Raw genomic sequence first — 27,465 nt, forward strand, 5'->3', positions numbered from 1 at the left:
GAGCTCTAAAAGTTCTGTCTAAAATTCAACACAGGCCAGGCACAGTGGCTCACGCCTGTAATCCCAGCTCCTTGGGAGACCGAGGCAGGTGGATCACCTGAGGTCGGGAGTTCAAAACCAGCCTCGCCAACATGGTGACACCCCATCTCTACTAAAAATACAAAAATTAGCCGGGTGTGGTGGTGGGCACCTGTAATCCCAGCTACTCTGGAGGTTGAGGCAGGAGACTTGCTTGAACCCGGGAGGCGGAGGTTACAGTGAGCCAAGATTGAGCCACTGCACTCCAGCCTGGGTGACAAGAGCAAGACCCTGTCTCAAAAAAAAAAAAAAAAGTTGGCTCGGGTGCGTTGCTATGAATGTTGAAACAACGGAAGGAGGTGGGGCAGGCACTGTTTAAGGTCTGGCTTACCCAAAAGGCAACCTTCAAGAGACATGAACGAGGACATAAGCCCCATGAAGACCTGAGGCAGGGGAGGAGGGGAGGTTGCAATGGAAGGAACAGCAACTTTTCAGGCCCAGAGGCAGGAGCAGACAGAGTCCGAGGACCAGGAAAATGGCCAGTGCCACTGGCGTGTGCTGAGTAGAGGGGAAATGGGCTGCTTTGGGCGAGAGCTGGGATTGCTTCATGCTGCTTGTCTCTGCAGGCTGGATCGCTGTGGATTGACCCACGCCTGTTACCTGAAGATCTCCCAAATCCTTACAACCTCTCCCAGCCTAAAGTCTCTGAGCCTGGCAGGAAACGAGGTGACAGACCAGGGAGTGACGCCTCTCAGTGATGCCTTGAGGGTCTCCCAGTGCACCCTGCAGAAGCTGACGTGAGTGCCACTTCCTTTCCGCCGGGATTATCGTAACTTCGATTCTCCAGTCATGGTGGGAGGGGAATAAGCAGATGCACAAACAGGGTGAGGAAGGAAGTTGGGACCTCCCGAGACTGCCCCAGTGTCAGGGTATAAGAGTGACCTGATAAACATCTGTTCTTGCTGCCAAACTCTAAATGGGAGATACAAGGTGGAAGCGGGAATCAGCCAGATGGAAATTGAATAATGACCTTCCCTCCTGATAAAGCTCTCTTGGGCGTGAGGCTTATGTGTGCAGCTTACACTGTGGGTTAGTGAATGCTTGGCCCCACGACTGGACAGAGATGTCCACTCAGTCACTCAAAGAACTTGGGTGGGGGTCAGGCTCCCCTCTGCCTGGTAAAGTCCAGGCCAGAGCTCATGCATTCTGGGATTCTGGGCACAGAGAGTCTCAAAAAAGAGGGTCTGAGCAGAGCATCACCCAAAATCCCAATCCCACCTCCTCCTCTGGAGACAAGGGAACCCAGAGCAGGGATGAACCCAGGCCTGTGTTGTTCTAGCAGAAATGCCTCCAAGTGGAAATGCGAGGGGTGGCAGTTCTGTACCCTGACACCTAAAGGGATATCACCTTTTTCCTTTTCCGTGTTAGTTTTGCTGTTGCCCAGGCTGAGTGCAGTGGTAAGATCCTAGCTCACTGCAGCCTCGACCTCTTGGGCCCAAGCGATCCTCCTGCCTTGTCCTCCCGAAGTTCTGGGACTACAGGTGTGAGCCACCGTGCCTGGCCCAAAGGATATGACTTGCTTACTGATAACTGATCTAGGGAGGGAGGAGAAGCAGCAGCAGAGTTACAGCACCCACTATTCAATGCTTACTGAGCTGTGCCAAGCACTGCGCTAAAATTCCTCCAACCCTTCCTCGCTGAGTTCTCAGAACAGGTCTACGGAGCAGGTGCTATTGATAATCCAGTTGACAGATGACACAGCTTCGGAAAGGCTGTGTCATGTGTCCCACAGTTGGACGGTGCTTGGATGGTGATGCCAGGAGTCAAGGGTGGGTCCGATTCAGCTGAGCCACCCAGTGTGGCAGCCAGTATCCACGAGTGGCCAGCCAAATCTAAATTAAATGGGGAAGTCAGTTTCCTCATCACACTAGACCCATGTCAAGAGCTCAGTAACCACGTGGAGCTAGCAGCTCCCATTCTGGACAGCACAGCTCTAGGTGATCTTTAATCTTAGCTGGATGGCAGTGCTGGTATCACCAATGAGACATCCAGGCTTAGAAGGTGACGGGGTGTGGCCCCATCACACCCTGAGCTCTCAGTCTTGGGTGTCATATTCTCAACAGGAAGGGGCGTTCACTCCAAGTTCTTGTTACAGCAAAATGTGTATCACTCATGTAGCGGACTGTGTCTGGAATCACTTCAGTGCTACATAAAAAGCTGCTTAAATGGCCAGGTGTGGTGGCTCACGCCTATAATCCCAGCACTTTGGGAGGCTGATGCGGGTGGATCACCTGAGGTCAGCAGTTCAAGACCAGCCTGGCCAATGTGGTGAAATCCCATCTCTACTAAAAATACAAAAAAATTAGTTGGGTGTGGTGGAGGGTACCTGTAATCCCAGCTACTCAAGAGGCTGAGGCAGGAGACTGCTTGAACCCAGGAGGCAGAGGTTGCAGTGAGCCAAAGTCATTCCATTGCACTCCCGCCAGCGCAACAAGAGTGAAACTCCATCTCAAAAAAAAAAAAAAAAAAAAACACTGCTTAAGCTTTGAAAAAGCAGAGTATCTAGTTTATGTTGCTCTCTGTTCACCCAGCTGGAGTACAGTGGCACAATCACAGCTCACTGCAGCCCCTACCTCCCAGGCTTCAGGGATCCTCCTACCTCAGCTTCCCAAGTAGCTGGGACTATATGCATGTACCACCATGCCTGGCTAATTTGTTTTTGGACACAGGATCTTGATATGTTGCCCAGGCTGATCTCGAACTTGTGGGCTCAAGCAGTCCTCCCGCCTCAGCCTCTCAAAGTGCTGGGATTACAAACATATAAGCCATGGTGCCCGGCCTAAGTGTACTTTTAAATTGGAAAAATTGGCACGGTACAGTGGCTCAAGCCTGTAATCCCAACATTTTGGGAGGCCAAGGCAGCTGGATCACCTGAGGTCAGGAGTTCGAGACCAGCATGACCAACATGGTGAAACCCTGTCTCTACTAGAAATACAAAAATTTGCCAAACATGCTGGTGCACGCCTATGATCCCAGCTACTCAGGAGGCTGAGGCAGGAGAATCATTTGAACCCGAGAGGTGGGGGTTGCAGTGAGCTGAGACCATGCCACTGCACTCCAGCCTGGGCAACAGTGAGATTCTGTCTCAAACAAATAAATAAAAATAAATAAGTAAATAAATTGGAAACATGACTCGGCAAAGCCTTACATCATGGCCATGTGAGGACTGGAAATGGCCGAGGAGCGAGCAGACCCAGGTTGCCCAGCCATTCCCCGTTGTGACTGGTAGATCTAATCACCCATGACACTTAGAGTATTTTCTTGGGACTGATACGCTGGAGTTGAGTTTGCAAGTCAAAGGCACAGAGGATGTGACTTCACCATATGTCTGCAAGGACATGCCAGCTATGGGGGTGATACGTCTTCCCCTCTTTGCGAAGGAGGGGGAGAGATGGAACGTGAAGAAGGCACCTCATCATGTCCTCTCTGGCGTGCTCTCCTTGCAGACTGGAGGACTGTGGCATCACGGCCACGGGTTGCCAGAGCCTGGCCTCAGCCCTCGTCAACAACCGGAGCTTGACACACCTGTGCCTATCCAACAACGACCTGGGGAACGAAGGTGTGAATCTGCTGTGTCGATCCATGAGACTTCCCCACTGTAGTCTGCGGAGGCTGATGTGAGTCTGGCTTGCTCCCCTGTGAGGACATCCTAGCTTTCTAACATAGCGTGGTGTAGCTCTCAGCAGAAAGCCGTGGGGTGGGGTGTGGACATCGTCATATGAAGGGACCTAGTATGTGCCGAATTCTGTTCACATCTCCTAGATTTCATCCTTTCTTGGAAAATTCTGTGTCTGCCTTTGTGTTATCTTACAGTGGGAAAGTCATTTGTTCAGGAACAGTCAGTTCTCATAATTGGAGGTCATCACGTTCTGCAAAGTCACCCTTGAGCACTGAACCAGCCAACACAGAGCCATTGCCCCTGGGAGAGATACAGGGTTAGCTTCCTGTGAACCTCTACTCACGTTTTCATCCATCGAAAACTTTGTATTTCTTGTTTCCGTTCAGTGGCTTTTACTTGATACACATTGTTCATTCGTTAACATTGAGCGCATGACCAACGGCACCGTGACTCGTGCCTGACAAAGCCCAACTGACACAAGTGATGGAACTCACAGCCTCCCCACCCTCCCCAGCATTGGAGGATACTTTGGCGCTATGCTAGGAGGTCATTTTAAACAACAGAATTGCAGCGGAGTGCGGTGGCTCACGCCTGTAATCCCAGCACTTTGGGAGGCTGAGGTGGGTGGATAACTTGAGCTCAGGAGTTCGAGACCAGCCTGGCCAACATGGCGAAACTCTGTCTCTACTAAAAATACAAAAAAAGTATTCGGATGTGGCGATGCATGCCTGTAATCCCAGCTACTCAGGAGGCTGAGGCAGGAGAATCACTTGAACCTGCAAGGTGGAGGTGGCAGTGAGCCGAGATCACACTATTGAACTCCAGCCTGGGCGACAGAGTGAGATTCCATCACAAAAAAAAAGAAGAAAAGAAAATTGCCCACAGAAAGCACAAAAATCCAACAAACACGGCACTAAAGACCCTCACAAAGGATACTTGTTGACAGTGGAGAGCTGAAATCAGTTCAGCCTCCACTGGGAGCAACATGGGTGCCTGGCGACTCACGTTCTCTGCTCTGCACACATGCGTGTCCAGGAAGGACTGAGCACTCCCGGTGCTGATTTGGAGAATTACCAACCCATTTCAGCAAGTAGAAAAATTCACAAATACAGAAACCATGAATAACGAGGATCAATTGTGTTGATTACTACTGTGTTTATTCATTGCTAGTGATAGAGACAAATGCAGTTCTCATTTTATTTTTCCATAAGTTATTGGGGTACAGGTGGTGGTTGGTGACATGAGTAAGTTCTTGTTTTTTGAGACAGACTTGCTCTGTTGCCCAGGTTGGAGTTCAGTGGCGCGATCTCAGCTCACTGCAACCTCTGCCTCCCCTCCCAGGTTCAAGCGATTCTCCTGCCTCAGCCTCCCGAGTAGATGAGGATTACAGGCATGCACCACCATGCCTGGCTAATTTTTGTATTTTTAGTTGAGACAGGGTTTTGCCATGTTGTCCAGGCTGGTCTCAAACTCCTGACCTCAGGTGATCTGCCCACCTCGGCCTCCCAAAATGCTGGGATTACAGGTGTGAGACACCATGCCTGGCCAGGTTACATGAGTAAGTTCTTTAGTGGTGATTTGTGAGATTTTGGTGCACCCATCACCCAAGCAGTATACACTGCACCCTATTTGTAGTCTTTTATCCCTCGTCCCTCTCCCACTCTTCCCTGCCAAGTCCCCAAAGTCCATTGTATCATTCTTACGCTTTTGCATCCTCATAGCTTAGCTCCCACATATCAGTGAAAACATAAAATCTTTGGTTTCCCATTCTTGAGTTACTTCACTTAGAATAATAGTCTCCAGTCTCATCCAGATCACTGCAAATGCTGTTAATTCATTCCTTTTTATGGCTGAGTAGTAGTCCATCATGTATGTGTGTGTGTGTGTGAGAGATATGTATATATGTGTGTGTGTATATATATGCATACACACACACCATAGTTTCTTTATTCTCTCATTGATACATATGTATACACACACACACCATAGTTTCTTTATCCTCTCATTGATACATATGTATACACACACACACCATAGTTTCTTTATCCACTCATTAATATATATGTATACACACACACCATAATTTCTTTATCCACTCATTGATACACACACCATAGTTTCTTTATCCACTCACTGATTGATGGGCATTTGGGTTGGTTCCAAGATTTTGCAATTGTAAATTCTGCTACTATAAACATAAGGGTTGCAAGTATTTGTTTCGAATGATGACTTCTTTTTCTCTGAGTGGATACGCAGTAGTGGGATTACTAGATCAAACGGTAGGTCTACTTTTAGTTCTTTAAGGAATCTCCACCCTGTTTTCCATAGCAGCTGGACTAATGTACTTTCCCACCAGCAGTGTAAATGTGTTACCTGTTTACCACATCCACCCCAGCATCTACTGTGTTTTGTTTTGTTTTTTATCATGGCCATTCTTGCAAGGATGAGGGAGTATCACATTGTGGTTTTGATTTGCATTTCCCTGATTATTAGTGATGTTGAGCATTTTTCATATGTTTGTTGGCCATTTGTGTACCTTGAGAATTGTCTATTCATGTCCTTAGCCCACTTTTTGATGGGATTGTTTTTTTCTTTTTTTTTTTTTTTTTTTTTTTTTTTTTTTTGAGACGGAGTCTCGCTCTGTCACCCAGGCTGGAGTGCTGTGGCCGGATCTCAGCTCACTGCAAGCTCCGCCTCCCGGGTTTACGCCATTCTCCTGCCTTAGCCTCCTGAGTAGCTGGGACTACAGGCGCCGCCACCTCGCCCGGCTAGTTTTTTGTAGTTTTTTTTAGTAGAGACGGGGTTTCACCGTGTTAGCCAGGATGGTCTCGATCTCCTGACCTCGTGATCCGCCCGTCTCGGCCTCCCAAAGTGCTGGGATTACAGGCTTGAGCCACCGCGCCCGGCCGGGATTGTTTTTTTCTTACTGATTTGAGTTCATTGTAGACTCTGGATATTAGTCCTTTGTCAGATGTGTAGACTGTGAAGATTTTCTCCCACTCTGTGGGTTGTCTGTTGACTCTGCTGACTGTTCCTTTTGCTGTGCAAAAGCTCTTTAGTTCGATTAAGTCCCAGCTACTTATCTTTGTTTTCATTGCATTCACTTTTGGGTTCTTGGTCATGAAATCCTTGACTAAGCCAGTGTCTCGAAGATTTTTTCCAATGTTATCCTCTAGAATTTTTAGAGTTTCAGGTCTTAGGTTTAAGTCTTTAAAAAAAAAAAAAAAAAAAACGAGTTTTGCTCTTGTCGCCCAGGCTGGAGTGCAATGGCATGATCTCAGCTCACTGCAACCTCCACCTCCCAGGTTCAAGTGATTCTCCTGCCTCAGCCTCCCCAGTAGCTGGTATTACAGGCACCCATCACCATGCCCAGCTAATTTTCGTATTTTTAGTAGAGATGGGGTTTTGCCATGTAGGCCAGGCTGGTCTCAAACTCCTGATCTGCCTGCCTCAGCCTCCCAAAGTACTGGGATTACAGGCGTGAGCCACTGCGCCCGGCCAGGTTTAAGTCTTTAATCCACCTTGAGTTGATTTTTGTATAAGGTGAGAGATGAGGATCCAGTTTCATTCTCCTACATGTGGCTAACCAATTGTTTCAGCACCATTTGTCAAAAAGGGTGTCCTTCCCACTTTAGGTTTTTGTTTGCTTTGTCAAAGATCAGTTGGCTGTAGGTATTTCGGTTTATTTCTGTTCTCTATTCTGTTTCATTGGTCTATGTGCCCATTTTTGTACCAGTACCATGCTGTTTTGGTGACTATGCCTTATAGTTTGAAATCAGGTCGTGTGATGGCTCCAGGTTTGTTCTTTTTGCTTAGTCTTGCTTTGCCATGTGGGCTCTTTGCTTCCATTTGAATTTTAGAATTGTTTAATTCTGTGAGGAACGATGGTGGTATTGGGATTGCATTGAATTTTGTAGATTGCTTTTGGCAGGATGGTCATTTTCACAATATTGATTCTACCCTTCCACAAGCATGGGCTGTGTTTCCATTTGTTCGTGTTGTCAATTTCAGCAGTGTTTTGTAGTTTTCCTTGTAGAGGTCTTTTACCTCCTTGGTTAGGTATATTCCCAAGTTGTGTTGTGTTGTGTTTTGTTTTGAAGCTGTTGTAAAAGGGGTTGAGTTCTTGATTTGATTTTCCACTTGGTTGCTGTTGGTGTATAGAAGAGCTATTAATTTGTGCACATGAATCTTGTGTCCGGAAACTTGAATTCTTTTATCAGTTCTAGGAGCTTTCTGGAGGAGTCCTTAAAGCTTTCAAGGTAAAGGATCATATCGTCAGCCAACAGCGACAGTTTGACTTTCACTTTACTGCCTTGGATGCCCTTTCTTTCTCTTGTCTGATTACTCTGGCTAGGATTTCCAGTATTATGTCAAAGACGAGTAGTGAGAGTGGGCATCCTTGTCTTTGTCATGCACGTGCCTAAGTGAAGAGACATCCTGAATAGGCTAAGTGTGAGCAGCAGGACTGTTTATTCACTCAGGTGTAAGCGGGCTGAGTCCAAAAAGAGAGTCAGCGAAGGGGGTGGTGGGATTGGAGCTAGTTTTATAGGTTAGGGGTAAGCACTGGAAAGTTATAGTTTGGGGCCGTTTATTGTGGGCAGGGGAAGAATGTCACAAGGTACATTGTCACAAGGTGAGAGGCGTCACAGGGCACAATGTCACTAGGTTGATCAGTTAGGATACAACATGTTGCAATGGTAGAAAGTTCAAGGCTGGCTAATCAGCTAAGACAGGAGCTAGCTGTTTTTCTTCTGTGGTTTTCCTGTTGTCCTAGACTTTCTGGCTCCAAGAGGCCTTCTGGATGTGTACGTGTGGGTCACAGAGGACACGGTGGCTTGACCATGGTGCAGTCGGCTCAGACCTCAGTCTCGTTCCAGTTCTCAGAGGGAATGCTTTCAACTTTTCCCCATTCAGTATTATGTTGCCTGTGGGTTTGTCATAGATAACTTTTATTACATTAAGGTATGTCCCTTCTGTGCCAACTTGGCTGAGCGTTTTCATCATAAAGGGATGCTGGATTTTGTCGAATGCTTTTTCTGTATCTATTGAAATGATCATGTGGTTTTTAATTCTGTTTATGTGGTGTATCACATTCATTGTACATGTTAAACCCTCCCTGGTATGAAACCCACTTGATCATGGTGGATTATCTTTTTGATATGTTGTTGGATTCGGTTAGCTAGGATTTTGTTAAGGATTTTAGCATCTATGTTCATCAAGGATATCGGTTTGTAGTTTTCTTTTTTGGTTATGTCCTTTCCTGGTGTTGGTATTAGGGTGATGCTGACTTCATAGAATGAATTAGGGAGGGTTCCTTCTTCCTCTATCCTGTGGAATAGTGTCAAAAGGATTGGTACCAATTCTGGTACCGATTCTTCTGTGAATGTCTGGTAGAATTCTGTGAATCTGTCTCTTCTTGGACTTTTTTGTTGGCAATTTTTAAATTATCATTTCAATCTCACTCCTTGTTATTGGTCTGTTGAGGATATCTAATTCTTCCTTATTTAAGCTAGGAGGGTTATATCTTTCTAGGAATTTATCCATCTCTTCTAGGTTTTCTAGTTTACGTGCATAAAGGTGGTCACAGTAGGCTTGAATTACCTTTTGTATTTCAGTGGTGTCAGTTGTAATATCTCCTGTTCGATTTCTCAGTGAGGTTATTTGGATTTTCTCTTGTCTTCTTGGTTAATCTTACCAATGGTCTTTGAATTGTACTTATCTTTTCAAAGAACCAGCTTTTTGTTTCATTTATCTTTTGTATTTTTTTGTTTGTTTCACTTAATTCTGCTCTGATCTTGGTTATTTCCTTTCTTCTGCTGGGTTTGGGTTTGGTTTGTTCTTGTTTCTCTACCTCCTTGAGATGTGACCTTAGAGTGTCAGTTTGTGCTCTTTCAGTCTTTTTGATGTAGGCGTTTAGGGCCATGAAGTTTCCTGTTAGCACTGCCTTTGCTGTATCCCAGAGGTTTTAATAGATTGTGTCGTTGTTCAGTTTGAAGAATTTTTTAATTTCCATATTGATTTCATTTTTGACCAAATGCTCATTCAGGAGCAGGTTATTTAATTTCCATGTGTTTGCATGGTTTTGAAGGTTCCTTTTGAAGTTGATTTCCAGTTTTATTCCACTGTGGTCTGAGAGAGTGCTTGATATAATTGCAATTTTCTTAAATTTATTGAAGCTCATTCCATGGCCTGTTATGGTCTATCTTGGAGAAAGTTCCATGCACTGTTGATTAGAATGTGTATTCTGCAGTGGTTGGATGAAATGTTCTGTATAGATCTGTTAAGTCCGTTTGTTCCAAAGTATAGTTTAAATCCATTGTATCTTCGACTTTCTGCCTCATGACCTGTCTAGTGCTGTTAGTGGAGTATTGAAGTCCCCCACTATTATTGTGTTGCTGTCTATCTCACTTTTTAGGTCTATTAGTAATTGTTTTATGAATTTAGGACCTCCAGTGTTGGGTGCATATGTGTTTAGAATTGTGATATTTTCCTGTTGGACAGGCCTTTTTATGGTTATGTAATGTCCCTCTTTGTCTCCTTAACTGCTGTTGCTTTAAAGTTCGTTTCATCTGATCTAAGAATAGCTACCCCTGCTCACTTTTGGTGTCCATTTGCATGAAATGCCTTTTTCTACCCCTTTACTTTGTTTATGTGAGTCTTTATGTGCTAGGTGAGTCTCCTGAAGGCAGCAGATGGTTGGTGAGTTCTTATTTATTCTGCATTCTGTATCTTTTAAGTGGAGCATTTAGGCCGTTTACATTCAATGTTAGGATTGAGATGTGAGGTACTGTTGAATTCATCATTCTCTTTGTTGCCTGTGTACCTTGGGTTGTGTTTTTTGTTTTTTTGTTTCTGCTTTTTAACTTGTATTTTTGTTTTATAGGTCCTGTGTTCTTGGACTTTTTTGTTGGTAATTTTTTATGCTTTAAAAGGTTCTGTTTTGATGTGTTTCCAGGATTTGTTTCAAGATTTAGAGCTCCTTTTAGTGGAGTCTTGGTAATGGCAAATTATCTCAGCATTTGTCTGAAAAACACTGTATCTTTCCTTCATATAAGATGCTTAGTTTCGCTGGATACAAAATTCTTGGCTGATAATTGTTTTGTCTGAGGAGGCTGAAGATAGGGCCCCAATCCCTTCTAGCTTACAGGGTTTCTGTCAAGAAATCTACTGTTAAAGATTCCTTCCTTCATCTTAACTTTGGATAACCTGATGACATCATACCTAGGTAAAGATCTTTCTGTGATTAATTTCCCGGGTGTTCTTTGTGCTCTTCTATTTGGAGGTCTAGGTCTCTAGAAAGGCCAGGGAAGTTTTCCTCAATTATGCACCCAAATATGTTTTCCAGGCCTTTAGAATTCTTTTTGTTCTCAGGAATACCAATTATCCTTAGGTTTGCATTTAACATAATCCCAGACTTCTTGGAGGCTTTGTTCTTATTTTCTTATTCTTTTTTCTTTGTCTTTGTTGGATTGGATTGATTCAAAGACCTTTGAATCAATTCTTGGACTTTTTGGACAAGGTCCAAAGACCTTGACTTCGAGCTCTGAATTTTTTTTTTTTTTTTTTTTGAGACAGAGTCTCGCTCCATCACCCAGGCTGGAGTGCAGTGGTGTGATCTCGGCTCACTGCAACCTCTGCCTGCTGGGCTCAAGCGATTCTCCTGCCTCAGCCTCCCAAGTAGCTGGGACTACAGGTACGTGCCACCACATCCAGCTAACTTATTTTTTATTTTTTTTATTTTTTTTTTGAGATGGAGTTTTACTTTTGTTGCCCATGCTGGAGTGCAATGGCATGATGTCGGCTCACTGCAACCTCCGCCTCCTGGGTTCAAGCAATTCTCCTGCCTCGGCCTCCTGAGTAGCTGGGATTACAGGCATGCACCACCATGCCTGCCTCATTTTTTGTATTTTTAGTAGAGACGGGGTTTCTCCATGTTGGTCAGGCTGGTCTCGAACTTCCAACCTCAAGTGATCCACCTGCCTCAGCCACCCAAAGTGCTGTGATTACAGGCGTGAGCCACCGTGCCCAGCCTGTATTTTTAGTAGAGACAGGGTTGCACCATGTTGGCCAGGATGGTCTCACTCTCTTGACCTGGTGATCCTCCCACTTTGGCCTTCCAAAGTGCTGCTGGGATTACAGGTGTGAGCCACTGTGCCCAGCCTGAATTTCTTTCTTCTACTTGTTCAATTCTCTTGCTGAGACTTTCCAGACCATTTTGCATTTCTAAAAATGTGTCCAGGCCGGGCGAGGTGGCTCATGCCTGTAATCCCAGCACTTTGGGAGGCCGAGGTGGGCGGATCACGCGGCCAGAGGATCAAGACCACGGTAAAACCCCGTCTCTACTAAAGATACAAAAAATTAGCTGGGCGTGGTGGCGGCGCATATAGTCCCAGCTACTCGGGAGGCTGAGGCAGAAGAATGGCGTGAACCTGGGAGGTGGAGCTTGCAGTGAGCCGAGATCATGCCACTGCACTCCAGCCTGGGCAACAGATCGAGACTCTGTCTCAAAAAAAAAAAAAAAAAAAATTTGTCGGAAGTTTCCTGATTATTTGTTTTCTCTTTAAGCTATTTCCTTAAATATTTCTCCCTTCGCTTATATCATATTTTGGATGTCCTTGCATTGGGCTTCACATTTCTCCAATCCCTCCCCGATTAGCTTAATAACTAACCTCTTGAATTCTTTTTCAGGAGAATCAAGGATGTCTTCTTGGTTTGGATCCATTGCTGGTGAACTAGTGTGATTTTGGGGGGAGGTCAAACAGCCTTGTTTTGTCATATTACCAGAGTTGGTTTTCTGATTCCTTCTCATTTGAGTACGTTCTGTCAGAGGGAAGGTCTTAAACCTGGCCAGGCACAGTGGCTCACGCCTGTAATCCCAGCACTTTGGGTAGGCCGAGGCGGGCGGATCACAAGGTCAGGAGTTCGAGACCATCCTGGTCAATATCGTAAAACCCCATCTCTACTAAAAATACAAAAACTAGGCCGGGCGCGGTGGCTCAAGCCTGTAATCCCAGCACTTTGGGAGGCCGAGGCGGGCGGATCACGAGGTCAGGAGATCGAGACCCTCCTGGCGAACACTGTGAAACCCCGTCTCTACTAAAAAAATACAAAAAACTAGCCGGGCGAGGTGGCGGGCGTCTGTAGTCCCAGCTACTCGGGAGGCTGAGGCAGGAGAATGGCGTGAACCCGGGAGGCGGAGCTTGCAGTGAGCTGAGATCCGGCCACTGCACTCCAGCCCCGGCGACAGAGCAAGACTCCGTCTCAAAAAAAAAAAAAAAAAAAAAAAAAAAATACAAAAACTAGCCAGGCGTGGTGGTGCATGCCTGTAATTCCAGCTGCTCGGGAGGCTGAGACAGCAGAATTGCTTGTGCCCAGGAGGTGGAGGCTGCAGTGAACTGAGAGCTTGCCCCACTGCACTCCAATCTGGGTGACAGAGCAAGACTCCTCAAAAAAAAAAAAAAAGAAAAAAGAAAAAAGAAAAACAAATATGACCCCCTCCTACACAGAAGCAGACTGGAGCTGGGAGGAGAGCAGCTGCTCACTTGAGGTCATGCTGGGGAATGAGTGTCCCGATCTTCTTTCCCGTGTGTGCGCCCACAGGCTGAATCGGTGCAACCTGGACACGGCTGGCTGTGGTTTTCTTGCACTTGCGCTGATGGGTAACGCGTGGCTGACGCACCTGAGCCTTAGCATGAACCCCGTGGAAGACAACGGCATGAAGCTTCTGTGCGAGGTCATGAGAGAACCATCTTGTCATCTCCAGGACCTGGAGTGAGTTTTCCATGGGTGTTGGGTCAACTCGATCATATGGGGTCTGGAGTTCCTGAAAGGTCAGGAGATAGGAGCAGGGAGACTGGAACCAAAAACCGCTTTCAGGGTGAGCTCTGACACTCGTTTTTCTGACGGCATCCTAGGTAAGTTGAGGTGTGAACACCACGGTGAGCACGGAAAGGGCCAGTGGAGCCTCATGGGAGAAACCATGAGTTCCGAATCACCCTTGGTCCCTAAACATGGTCCGTTCCTCAGAGGAAGGCATCTTGTCCTAAGTTCATCTTCAGTTATTTATCCATATGGAGAAGGGAGAGTGCTTGTCTCTTAATCTCCTTCCCTCTGGGTCTCAAATGTCTTCACCCTTGGTTGAAATGTTTCTATTGAATCGGAATATCCCGTCATTAAACAGACTGTGGAAAAAGTAAAAGAGCTCAGTGAGCACAAATCAATCTTCAGTCTCACAGCCATGCAGTCGTCCCTGTTAGTGGTTTGAATGTCTTCGGGAGTTCTTTTTTTTTTTTTTGAGACGGAGTCTTGCTCTGTCGCCCGGTCTGGAGTGCAGTGGCCGGATCTCAGCTCACTGCAAGCTCCGCCTCCCGGGTTCACGCCATTCTCCTGCCTCAGCCTCCCGAGTAGCTGGGACCACAGGCGCCCGCCACCACGCCCGGCTAGTTTTTTGTATTTTTAGTAGAGACGGGGTTTCACCGTGTTCGCCAGGAGGGTCTCGATCTCCTGACCTCGTGATCCACCCGTCTCGGCCTCCCAAAGTGCTGGGATTACAGGCTTGAGCCACCGCGCCCGGCTTTCTTCGGGAGTTCTTTGGTCCTAGACGCAAACGTGCATTTGATTGATGGTTTACAAAGAAAGGATCGTAGTAGTCAGCACTGAATGCAACTTAATGCGTTCTTTTTTTTAATTTGTTTATTTATTGATTGACTCTTGCTCTGTTGCCCAGGCTGGAATGCAGTGGCATGATCTCGGCTCACTGCAACCTCCACATACGGGGTTCAAGCAATTCTCCTGCCTCGGCCTCCTGAGTAGCTGGGATTTCAGGCGTGTGCTGCCATGCCCGGCTAATTTCTGTACTTTTAGTAGAGACAGAGTTTCACCATGTTGGCCAGGCTGGTCTCGAACTCCTGACCTCAGGCAATCCACCCACTTTGGCCTCCCCAAGTGCTGGGATTACAGGTGTGAGCCACCGCACCCTGCCAAGCACTTAATGCATTCTTTTTTTTTTTTTTTTTTTTTTTTGAGATGGAGTCTCGCTCTGTCGCCCAGGCTAAGTACAGTGGCCGGATCTCAGCTCACTGCAAGCTCCGCCTCCCGGGTTTACACCATTCTCCTGCCTCAGCCTCCCGAGTAGCTGGGATTACAGGCGCCTGCCACCTCGCCCGGCTAGTTTTTTGTATTTTTTTTTTTAGTAGAGACGGGGTTTCACCATGTTAGCCGGGATGGTCTCGATCTCCTAACCTCGTGATCCACCCGTCTCGGCCTCCCAAAGTGCTGGGATTACAGGCTTGAGCCACCACACCCAGCCTTAATGCATTCTTAACATGTGGCAGGCAGAGCACTAAATATTTTGTATATCTAACCTCATGTAGTCTCATCTACCCCCCATCATATCCAGTGGAGAACTAGAACTCCCAAGAAACCAAAACTTTTGGCATTGGTCTCACATTGCATCTGAGGATATGTCTATTATAATAAATGAAGTATGGTGAGGTATTCCATTGAATGGTATATTCTTTAAAAATCTCTGGCCGGGTGCGGTGGCTCATGCCTATAATCCCAGCAGTTTGGTAGGCCAAGGCGGGTGGATCACAAAGTCAAGAGATCGAGACAATCCTGGCTAACACAGTGAAACCCTGTCTCTACTAAAAATACCAAAAAAAAAAAAAAAAAAAGCCGGGCATGGTGGCGTTCACCAGTAGTCCAGCTACTCAGGAGGCTGAGGCAGGAGAATGGCGTGAACCTGGAACCCGGGAGGCGGAGCTTGCAGTGAGCCGAGATGGCACCACTGCACTCCAGCCTGGGCGACAGAGCGAGACTCTGTTTCAAAAAAAAAAAAAAGAAAAAACAAAAAATCTCCTAAACTTTAAAAGTTTCCTAAAGCTGGACACGTACCTTATATCTAGTGTTTCCATCATGAGCATAAATGATTTCATTCTAAACCTTCGTGTACTTGGTAGCATCTGCGTATTCATTACAAAGGTAGAATTAATGGTCCATGAGTGAGGTATCATTTTGAGATTTCTCTCTTCCCAAGAACAAAAGAAAGGTCTTTGGTATGGATTCGAGTTCACAAACTTCTGAGTGCCCGCAAGTATTAATTCCACCATTTGTTTGAGTTGTTTCAAGCCCTCCTTCTGCATGGTGTAGAATCTTAATCTTAGTCAGTTAGAGACATCTTTTTTTTTGAGATGGCATTTAAGTGCTGGGAGGCTATCTGGATCCCTCCATCACCATTTATCCATGCTGACACCAAAGACTGGGTCAGCCTCAAGGGTTGGCCCTCACAACTGCATCTGGTTTTTTTGTTTTGTTTTTTGGTTTTGTTTTTTTTGTTTTGTTTTGTTTTGGGGTTGTTTTGTTCTGTTGTTACTGTTGTTTTGTGTTTGTGTTTTGTTTGGTTTTGGTGTGTTTTGTGTTTTTGTTTTTTTGAGACGGGGTTTCGTTCTTGTTGCCCAGGCTGGAGTGCAATGGCATAATCTCAGCTCCCTGCAGCCTCCATCTCCCAGGTTCAAGCAATTCTCCTGCCTCAGCCTCCCGAGTAGCTTGGATTATAGGCACCTGTCACCACGCCCAACTAATTTTTTGTATTTTTGGTAGAGATGGGGTTTCACTATGTTGGCCAGGCTGGTCTCAAACTCCTGACCTCAGGTGATCCTCCCACCTCGGCCTCCCAAAGTGCTGGGATCAGAGGCATGAGCCACTGCACCCAGCTGCATCCCTCTTTATTCTTGACCTGATGGCTCCTGAAGATGGACCCTCCCAGCCCCAGTGCTATCATTCTACCCTTAACCTCCCAAGCTGAAGATAGACTTGGAGGCCGTTTCAGTCATTTCTCCTGCGATAAACCATTCAGATGTTATTTTGGGGGCTACCCACCCCATCTTCCCCATTTTCCCCATTTTTCCTAGGAATACAAGCACAAAACTTCCCTTTTTGGATTCTAGACCTATCAGCATTTCAGTAACTTCCGTCCCCTTTTCTCTCCGTCTCAGCTCTGTCAGAGACTTTCCAATTTCTCCTCCTCCCTGCATTTCCCTCCTCCTCCCCCATGGAGAATCTTGACCTCATCTCCAAGTGGAAGCAAACTCTGCTATGCTCATTTCTTTTAAAGATACCTTCAGCTGGGCTGGGCGTGGTGGCAGGCGCCTGTAATCCCAGCTACTCGGGAGGCTGAGGCAGGAAAATCGCTTGAACCCAGGAGGTGGAGGTTGCAGTGAGCTGAGATCGTGCCATTGCACTCCAGCCTGGACAACAAGAGCAAAACGCCTTCTCAAAAAATAAGAATAATAATTTTAAAAATATACCTTCAATCACACCAGACACTTCCCCACCCTCCGCTGTCGACCCTCTCTCGAGCCAACAGATACCACATGGTCTAAGCCGTTCACAGGAGTGGACAGAACCGTGGCCCGTCAGGAGGGAATAAAGGAAACTGCAGTTGATGCTGCTGAACCTTCTACCGCTGTTTCACTTTCCTGGAGAGGAGCAGACCGGCTCTATTTCCCGCCTCTTGCAGGTTGGTAAAGTGTCATCTCACCGCCGCGTGCTGTGAGAGTCTGTCCTGTGTGATCTCAAGAAGCAGACACCTGAAGAGCCTGGACCTCACGGACAATGCCCTGGGTGACGGTGGGGTCACTGCGCTGTGCGAGGGACTGAAGCAAAAGAAAAGCGTTCTAACGAGACTCGGGTAACTTCCTGGGGCGCCTGTTTGCGGGCCGGGCTGGGAGGAGCGGGGGGACCCCAGTGGGAGGTTGCTTGAACAAGGGTGATGATCTGGTTTCCATAAGTCCATCAAGTTAGATGGAGGGCAACCTTTGCAGCACCACAGATCTGGGTGTAAGTTCCAGCTCGGCTCCTACGGATGAGACGGAGGAAGTGGCAAATGCTTGGGAATAAGGTCTTGAGGTAGAAAACCCTCAGCTGCCCTTTGAACGACCCCTGTGTGCTAGTCCTGGTGCTAAGTGGCAGAAGTATGGAAGTGAAAAGACCTTGGTGTTGTAGTGTGAACAGTCTAGAGACAAAGACGGGCAGAAAGCAAGTGATGACCTGAGTGGTCCTTAAAACTTCTTTGAGCATCAGAACCACCCGGGGGCTTAAGACAGACCTCCAGTATGGTGGACTATGGTTCAGCCGTAAAAAGGAAAGTGCTGAGGCTGGGCGCGGTGGCTCATGCCTGTAACCCCAGCACTTTGGGAGGCTGAGGCGGGTGGATCACTTGAGGTCAGGAGTTCAAGACCAGCTGGACCAACATAGGGAAACCCTGTCTCTACTAAAAATACAAAAATTAGCCAGGCATGGTGGTACATGCCTGTAATCCCAGCTACTCAGGAGGCTGAAGTAGGAGAATCGCTTGAACCCAGGAGGTGGAGGTTGCAGTGAGCCGAGACTGTGCCACTGCACTCCAGACTGGGTGACAGAGCTAGACTCTGTCTCAAAAAAAGAAAGGGAAGTCCTGCTACGTGCCACCACATGGATGAGCCTTGAAAACAAGCCAGCCACCAAAGGTCACATGGTGTATAATTCCATTGGTATAAAATACCCAAAATAGTCAAATTCATACAGAAAGTAGAGAGGTTGCCAGGGCTAGAGGAAATGGGAAATAGAAGGGGGACAGCTAAATGGGTACAGGGTATCCTTCTGGCGTGATGGAAATAGTCTGGAAGCTAGTAGAGGTGGCTGCACCGCACTGTGAACTACTCTGGAATGGAATGTTTGCTACTACGTGTGAGCACTGACCATCCACTAGTCTTGTATGTATGCTGCTTGTAACTCTCCGTGGCACCAGGGGGGTCACATTCCTATTGTGTTAAGAGACTTTAATCTGGGCACCCCCCAAACTTGTGTGTGTGTGTGTGACAGAGTCTCTCTCTCTCACTCAGGCTGGAGTGCAGTGGCATGATCTCAGCTCACTTGCAACCTCCACCTTCCGGGTTCAAGCCTCAGCCTCCTGAGTAGCTGGGGCTCCAGGCGCCCGCCACCACGCCCAGCTAATTTTTTTAATACATATAGTAGAGACGAGGTCTCACCATGTTGGCCAGGCTGCTTTTAAACTTCTGATCTCAAGTGATCCGCCGGCGTCAGCCTCCCAAGTGCTGGGATGACAGGCGTGAGCCACCGCGCCTGGCCAGGACCCCTTTCCTTCTTGAAGTCACGCATTGTTCTTCAAGTTCATCATGCCTTGGTTCTCTGTCCCCTCAACATCTTTCTGTGTGGTCATGCCCCTTCTTTAGTTCCCCTTCTATCTAGCTTTGTGTTTTATTTTTACGATTTTATTAAACTTTATCTTATTTCTTATTAAATCAAGGCTTATTTATCTTACTGTAATACCGTCACTTATCTTTTGGCTCCATGTTCTATTTTTCTTTTTCTGCATTTTTTTGTTGTTTTTTGAGACGGAGTCTCACTCTGTGGCCCAGGCTGGAGTGAGTGGCGCGATCTCAGCTCACTGCAAGCTCCGCCTCCCGGGTTCATGCCATTCTCCTGCCTCAGCGTCCCGAGTAGCTGGGACTACAGGCACCCGCCACCATGCCCAGCTAATTATTGTATTTTTAGTAGAGACGCGGTTTCACCGTGTTAGCCAGGAAGGTCTCCATCTCCTGACCTCATGATCTGCCCGTCTCGGCCTCCCAAAGTGCTGGGATGACAGGTGTGAGCCACCGCGCCCGGCCTGTTTTTCTTTTAAATGTAGTCTCTCCCTTAGCCTTCTGTTCTTGGGTGTGTCCACCTACAAACACTCCAAGCTTCAATGAACCACATTCTCCACCCTCTCAGCACCTGCCGTTCGGTAGCTGAGAATCGCAGGACCAAAACAGGCCGTGGCAAGTTGCTGTCCTGTGCAATCAGGGGTTATGGATATAAACTTGTTTTCCCAGCATTAGTCATCTGGTCTACTCATTTTCCCCACTACCTGAGACAATTTCACAACAATTTCATTCCCTGGAGACATGTGCACCTACCTTGTTCTTCTGGATGCTTAACAAACGACCCCCACCCCTTCAAATAATATAAAACCATTTACTTTGAAAGCCCTCAACGACCTCTCGAGAAGCCAACTTTGATCTGCACCAGTACACACAGCCGGGCGTGGTGGCAGGTGCCTGTAGTCCCAGCTACTCGGGAGGCTGAGGCTTGAACCCGGAAGGTGGAGGTTGCAGTGAGCTGAGATCGTGCCACTGCGCTCCAGCCTGGGTGACAGAGACTGTTGTGCGAAAAAAAGGGGGGTGTGTGCCCAGATTAAAGCCTCTTACTAACACAATAGGAATGTGACCCCCCCCCGAGCCACGGAGAGTTATAAGCAGCATACATACAAGACTAGTGGATGGTCAGTGCTCACACGTAGTAGCAAACATTCCAGAGTAGTTTACAGTGCGGTGCAGCCAGCTCTATTAGCTTCCAGACTATTTCCATCGCCCCAGAAGGAAACCCTGTACCCATTTAGCTGTCCCCCCTTCTATTTCCCATTCCCTCTAGCCCTGGCAACCTTTCTACTTTCTGTATGAATTTGACTATTTTGGGTATTTTATACCAATGGAATTATACACCATGTGACCTTCTGTGGTTGGCTCCTTCATTTTCAAGGCTCATCCATGTTGTGGCATATATCAGCACTTCCTTTTTTATTTTTTGAGACAGTCTAGCTCTGTCACCCAGTCTGGAGTGCAGTGGCACTGTCTCGGCTCACTGCAACCTCCACCTCCCAGGTTCAAGCGATTCTCCTGCCTCAGCCTCCTGAGTAGCTGGGACTACAGGTGCCTGCCACCACGCCCAGCTAATTTTTGTATTTTTAGTAGAGACAGGGTTTCCCTATGTCTTTATTTACCCACAATAAATAAAGCATGGCCGGGCGTGGTGGTTCATGCCTGTCATCCCAGCACTGTGGGAGGCCAAAGGGGTTGGATCACCTGAAGTTGAGTTCGAGACCAGTGTGACCAACATGGCAAAACCCCATCTCTACTAAAAATATAAAAGTTATCCAGGCTTGGTGGCGGGCACCTGTAATCCCAGCTACTCGGGGAGGCTGAGGCAGGAGAATCGCTGGAACCCGGGAAGCAGAGGTTGCAGTGAACTGAGATTGCACCACTGCACTCCAGCCTGGGCAACAGAGCGAGACTCCATTTCAAAAAAACAAAAGTATCCCTGCAGTAGTTAATTTGACCCATGTTAATCAGAGGTTAGTTTCCTCCACGTTGGGAATCCCACAGTCATTTGTGTGCAGCACCTTTTACCTTCACGGATTTACCTCCCCTTGCATCTATCCTCAGCCTCCCTGCTGCATGTTTTGTCTTATAAATGTTCAGATACTATTTTAAAAGCAAAATGAAAAACAATCTAATCTCACCATCTAGCCATACGTGGCTAAAATAACTTGAGCTGCATCTCATTAACTTTTTACTCTATCATAAGAATTTGGCTGGGTGCGGTGGCTCATGCCTGTAATCCCAGCACTTTGGGAGGCTGAGGCCAGTGGATCACTTGAGGTCAGGAGTTTGAGAACAGACTGGCCAACATGATGAAACCCCATCTCTACTAAAAATACAGGCGGGCTCTTGTAATCCAGCTACTCAGGAGGCTGAGTCAGGAAAATCGATTGAACTGGGAAGGTGGAGGTTGCAGTGAGCCGAGATCATGCCACTGCACCCCAGCCTGAGGGATAGAGCAAGACTCAGTCTCAAAAAAAAAAAACAAAAAAAATCCAAAATGCACAATCTAGAATGATTAGGACATGTAAAACCTATATAGCCACCACCTAATTTAAACAATCATTAGTCTTTTAGTATATCTATTTGAGTTAACATTTTTTTTTTTTTTTTTTTTTGAGAAGGAGTCTCGCTCTGTCACCCAGGCTGGAGTGCAGTGGCGTGATCTTGGCTCACTGCAAGCTCCGCTTCCCAGGTTTACGCCATTCTCCCGCCTCAGCCTCCCGAGTAGCTGGGACTACAGGCGCCCGCCACCTCCCCCGGCTAGTTTTTTTTTTTTTTTTTTTTTTTTTTTTTTTAGTAGAGACGGGGTTTCACCGTGTTAGCCAGGATAGTCTCGATCTCCTGACCTCGTGATCCGCCCGTCTCGGCCTCCCAAAGTGCTGGGATTACAGGCTTGAGCCACTGTGCCCAGTCTCAGGTGAACTATTTCATAGCAACTTATGGATTTTGACATCCCGCCCCAAAATAACCAGCATGTTCCCCTCAAAATAGGAGAACACTCCTATATAATGCCATGATTATATTTAATGAAGTCCCTTGGCTTTCTGTTGCTCTTAAGGTGAAATTCTAAACGCTTAGTATGACCTGCGTGCCCAGCCTCTACTCTCACTACTGTCTGGCTCTGCTCTGGCTATCTAGTCATCTTTGTTTCTCAGATGTGTCCCCTTCTTTCCACAAGCACTGTGTAGAGGTGAATTTTTATATCCGTGCATTTGTCAATGTCCTTCTTGCCTTCTCACCTTTCTTCAGGTGCCGTGTTGCTTTCTCTGCAGGTCTGCGTTCCTGGTTACGTTCCCTTGCGACAGGCACACTCAGCCTTTCTTTCATTGTTTTCTACAACTCTACTTTGAGTTACCTGCCGTTTCTCAAAGTGAGAACCAAGCACGGTTGCTTTACCTGGGAACTCGTTAGAAATGCAAATATCTGGCTGGGCGCGGTGGCTCACACCTGTGATTCCAGCACTTTGGGAGGCTGAGGCAGGTGGATTATCTGAGGTCAGGAGTTCAAGACCAGCCTGGCCAACATGATGAAACCCCATTTCTACTAAAAACACAAAAAAGTAGCCAGGCTTGGTGGCATGTGTCTGTAATCACAGCTACTTGGGAAGCTGAGGCAGGAGAATCACTTGAACCCCAGAGGTGGAGGTTGCAGGGAGTCGAGATTGCACCACTGCACTCCAGCCTGGGCAACAAGAGTGAAACGTCATCTCAAAAAAAAAAAAAACACACAAATATTTGGGTCTTTCATCAGAACAACTAAACAAAAACTGGGAGACAGAGCCCACCACTTTTTTTTTTCCAAAGGAAAAGTATCAAGGTGAAATTCATATGGGTTGAATGAAAGATCCATCATTGATCTTTGGGGTTATTTCCTGGGTGTCCTGACCCTGCAGGTTGAAGGCATGTGGATTGACTTCTGATTGCTGTGAGGCACTCTCCTTGGCCCTTTCTTGCAACCGGCACCTGACCAGTCTAAACCTGGTGCAGAATAACTTCAGTCCCAAAGGAATGATGAAGCTGTGTTCGGCCTTTGCCTGTCCCACATCTAACCTACAAATAATTGGGTAAGTTTCCAGCAATTGTCTTCTGAAACACAGACCTGCTTCTGTTCCAAGCTTGTTAGCTGGTGGAGAAGCAGTTTAGGGGAAAAGTTGAGGTCATGGCTTGGCAGCCAGATTTTACTCTGTTGGTGAGTGACCACAATGTTCTGAGTACCATGCTGGATGCTGGAGATACAGGAATACGGGAGATAGAGGCCAGGTGCCTAATATCATGGAGCTTACTTCTGAGTATGTTGGAAAGGGAACAGAAAGAACATTATAAATGTTTATGCTGAAAAACTAGAATTGCTGTATGATCCAGCAATCTTACTTCTGAGTATGTACCCAAAAGAATTAAAAGCAAGATCTCAGATTTCACACCCATGTTCATAGCAGCCTAATTCACAATAATGGCCAAGAGGTGGAAGTAACCCAGGCGTTCATGGATGAAAGGATAAACAGAATGTGGTCTTATACCTACAATGGAATTGTATTCAGCCTTAAGAAGAAAATTCTGACCGGGCGCGGTGGCTCGAGCCTGTAATCCCAGCACTTTGGGAGCCCGAGTCGGGCAGATCACGAGGTCAGGAGATGGAGACCATCCTGGCTAACACAGTGAAACCCCGTCTCTACTAAAAAATACAAAAAACTAGCCAGGCGAGGTGGCGGGCACCTGTAGTCCCAGCTACTCAGGAGGCTGAGGCAGGAGAATGGCGTAAACCCAGGAGGCAGAGCTTGCAGTAAGCCAAGATGGCGCCACTGCCCTCCAGCCTGGGTGACAGAGTGAGACTCCACCTCAAAAAAAAAAAAAAAAAATTCTGACGCATACTACATGATGGAATCTTGACATGCCAAGTAGAATAAGCCAGTCCTAAAAAGACAAATACTGTAGAATTCTATCTCTATGAGGTACGTAGAAGAGTGAAATTCATAGAGACAGAATGGTGATTTTCAAAGGGTTGGGGAGTTGTGTAACAGGTGCAGAGTTTCTGATTTGCAAGATGAAGAATTCTGGCGATAGATGGTTGTGGTGATGGTTGCACAGCCGTATGAATGTACTTAACACCACTGAACAACTCACCTAGCAGAAAGTTTCTTCAGTAGCTCCCATACAACATTTCAGCCTCCCCTCTCACTCCTTGTACAAGTCTGGAAGGCTGAGCTGGTGGAGTTCACAGAAGTTATTCAGGACCATCTCTTAAGACTAGAAGTTTATTTCATGAGAAAGTGGCAGTTCATTGATGTCTTCAGTGTTTAGTGGTAGAAAACGCATTTGTCATGTAGGACCTCATATTCACAAACAGGAGTTCAGAGATATCCCTGAGCATGAAGGAACACAGTTGTACTTGAAGGGAGTAAAATCTTGAGAAATATATAGCTGGCAGCATTGATAGCCCATTTGAGGTTGTTTGTGGTGTATTTATGTATTTTACTTCAAGTTTTTTGAGATGGAGTCTCACTCTGTTGCCCACGCTGGAGTGTGGTGGTGCAATCTTAGCTCACTGCAACCTCCGCCTCCCGGGTTCAAGCAATTCTCCTGCCTCAGGCTCCTGAGTGGTGGGGATTATAGGTACATGCCATCACATCCGGCTAATTTCTACATTTTTAGTAAAGACGGGTTTTCACCATGTTGGCCAGGCTGGTCTCAAACTCCTGACCTCATCTGATCCACCAGCCTCAGCCTCCCAAAGTGCTGAATGTCAGGCATGAGCCACCACACCTGACCTCCTTGTGGTATATTTATAATCAATAGAAAATTTCTCAGTTGAGTAACTGTTTTCCCCGGTATGGTCCAGCTGATGGCAGTTGAGTTCATCCAGGGTTCAAATTCTAGCACATGAGTCTAACCAGGAAGAAGTCAAAAGTGGCTGTGGTAGACCCTGGAATCATAGGAGGAAAGTGAAGACAGGATGGGGAAGATGGATTGAGAAACATGGCTCAATGAATCTGGGAGTCTTGGTGTGGTCAGAACTGTTACAGTGACAAAATGAGCTGAAAAGGTGTGGAGTACTGTCGAAAGAATGTGTTTGTATCCTTGATGTACGAGGCATGATAGCCGTTGACAAGATCAGTGGTGACTGGGACTTAGCAGTTGAAGTAGGACAGAAGTCAGACCTAGATTTACTGATTGATCTGTTGTGGCTCTGTTTCCCCATCTGTGAAATGGAGGTGGTGCTACGTATCTATTTAAATATGTTTATTTCTCCTCTAGTAGACTGTAAGCTTGGTAAGGGTGGGAATTTTACCTTGCCCATCCCTATATGGGAAGTCTTCATTTAGTGTCATGGATACGTTCTTAAAAACTGTGACTTTGGCCGGGCGCGGTGGCTCAAGCCTGTAATCCCAGCACTTTGGGAGGCCGAGACGGGCGGATCACGAGGTCAGGAGATCGAGACCATCCTGGCTAATACGGTGAAACCCTGTCTCTACTTAAAAAAATACAAAAACTAGCCGGGCGAGGTGGCGGGCGCCTGTAGTCCCAGCTACTCAGGAGGCTGAGGCAGGAGAATGGCGTAAACCCGGAGGCGGAGCTTGCAGTGAGCTGAGATCCGGCCACTGCACTCCAGCCTGGGTGGCAAAGCAAGACTCCGTCTCAAAAAAAAAAAAAAAAAAAAAAACTGTGACTTTAAGCAAAACGACATATAATGAAACCAATGTTTTCTCATGGTTATGACAATGACTCTGAAGAAAATGACATTCTTTGAGAATCTGCTGTAGTAGTTTTGCTTTAAGTCACTGTTTCTAAGAACCTATCAATGACATTAAGGGAGAACTTACTGTACCTTCCCAAACCCTGTAACAGGACCTGGCACAGAGACTCTAAGGAAGGAATTCATGAATGGACTGAAGGATCATGCCTGCATCTTAGGACTGTTGTGAGGAACAGATGCCTTTAAAAGCTCAGCATAGTATCTGACATGTCCAAGATTCTTTACATGCAGAGAATTACTTTTATTCTATAGGGAACATGCTACTGTTATCAAGCAAAAGTGGCTCACTGCCTGATGTGCTAGAGGCCAGTACTGTGACATTGGAGATTTGAGGGGGAAAAAAGCCCTATACTGCAGGTCAGCTCACAAGGAGACAGGAGTCAAGCTCAAATCTGTTTCCCCATGCTGGCTTCAAGGCAGTATTTTTATTAGAAAAGGTTCAGGAAGTAGATTCTGAGATTAGTAGGTGATTGGAAGAAAAGGGGAGGTCTGGAAAGTTCTTGGGCATGTGTAATGATCTATTCATGCTACCTCATGGGTTGCATGTGCCAATTTAGGGAGAATTAGTATAAAACCTGGTGGAAATTCAGGCTGTGACATCAGCAAGCTCATTCTCTGCAAACTCTAGCCTGCCATACTTTTTCTCGCCAATTTTAGCCAGTTGTTTCATAAGTAGAGGGGGGAGTCTCCATGTTTCAGCAAGCTGTTTCTTTTATTGTCTGCCATCCTGCAAACTCAAGAATTTCTGTTAGTCATTGGTTTCTTTAACTCTTAACTACTGTTCCTTAAGAGTACAAGAAAAGGTCTGAGATCCTTGATGAGGCTTCCAGGAATTTTGAGGAAGGGAGAAGAGTCGAAAGCAACGTCTCAGTAGCAAGTCCTCCCCCTGTCTCCCCAGGCTGTGGAAATGGCAGTACCCTGTGCAAATAAAGAAGCTGCTGGAGGAAGTGCAGCTGCTCAAGCCCCGAATCGTAATTGACGGTAGTTGGCATTCTTTTGATGAAGATGACCGGTACTGGTGGAAAAACTGAAGATACGGAAACCTGCCCCACTCACACCCATCTAATGGAGGAACTTTAAATGCTGTTTTCTCAGAGCAAGCCATGCCCCTGGGAGTTCCTTCTCAAAGATGGAGAATGATTTCTGATTCTCATGAAGCCCTCAATGGTAGTGATTCTTTGTTCAATATACCTTGGTTACTGGATTTGAAGGCTGGAGACCTTCAAGTCGTAGGACTGAGTATCTGTGAAATGTCAGTCCTACCTCAGAGCATACAGAGGGAATGAAATAAACACAGAGCATTTGGAAAAGGTGTCAAGTAGTGGTTTTCTTAACTAGTGGGGATATGGTTTAGGAGTAGAGAGGTTAGGAGGACCTAGATCTTCAAAAGCAGCCCCTGAATTTGGGTACCACAACTAGTGGTGTTTTTTTTTGTTTTTTGTTTTGTTTTGTTTGAGACAGTTTTGCTCTGTCACCCAGGCTGGTGTGCAGTGGTATGATCTCCGCTCACTGCAAGCTCCGCCTCCTGGGTTCACGCCACTCTCCTGCCTCAGCCTTCCGAGTAGCTGGGACTACAGGCGCCCGCCACCACACCCGGCTAATTTTTTTGTGTTTTTAGTAGAGATGGGGTTTCACCATGTTAGCCAGGATGGTCTCCATCTCCTGACCTCGTGATTCGCCCACCTCAGCCTCCCAAGCTGGGATTATAGGCATGAGCCACCGCACCTGGCCAACTACTGGTTTTTTAAAGCACATACCTGAATACCAAAGGATGGTGTTACTGTCACTCAATATCTGAACTATAAACATAAAGTC

The 27,465-nt window shown here is 46.6% G+C and overlaps 1 protein-coding gene across 1 annotated transcript in view; it reads left to right on the top strand.

Moving 5' to 3' along the window:
* The window catches only part of NLRP5 (NLR family pyrin domain containing 5), a 58,259-nt gene extending 31,456 nt beyond the window's left edge, over positions 1–26,803 (top strand). Inside the window, exons 11-16 of the mRNA XM_033224525.1 lie at positions 645–815; positions 3,525–3,695; positions 13,298–13,468; positions 17,217–17,387; positions 22,793–22,963; positions 26,549–26,803. Of these exons, the coding sequence (XP_033080416.1) occupies positions 645–815; positions 3,525–3,695; positions 13,298–13,468; positions 17,217–17,387; positions 22,793–22,963; positions 26,549–26,681 (988 nt within the window). The 3' untranslated portion in view covers positions 26,682–26,803. The remainder of the gene's footprint in view (positions 1–644; positions 816–3,524; positions 3,696–13,297; positions 13,469–17,216; positions 17,388–22,792; positions 22,964–26,548) is intronic.
* Positions 26,804–27,465: the final 662 nt, after the last annotated feature.

This window comes from Trachypithecus francoisi, unplaced genomic scaffold (genome assembly GCF_009764315.1).
Source record: "Trachypithecus francoisi isolate TF-2019V2 unplaced genomic scaffold, Tfra_2.0 Lachesis_group12, whole genome shotgun sequence".
NCBI classification, from domain to species: Eukaryota; Metazoa; Chordata; class Mammalia; order Primates; family Cercopithecidae; genus Trachypithecus; species Trachypithecus francoisi.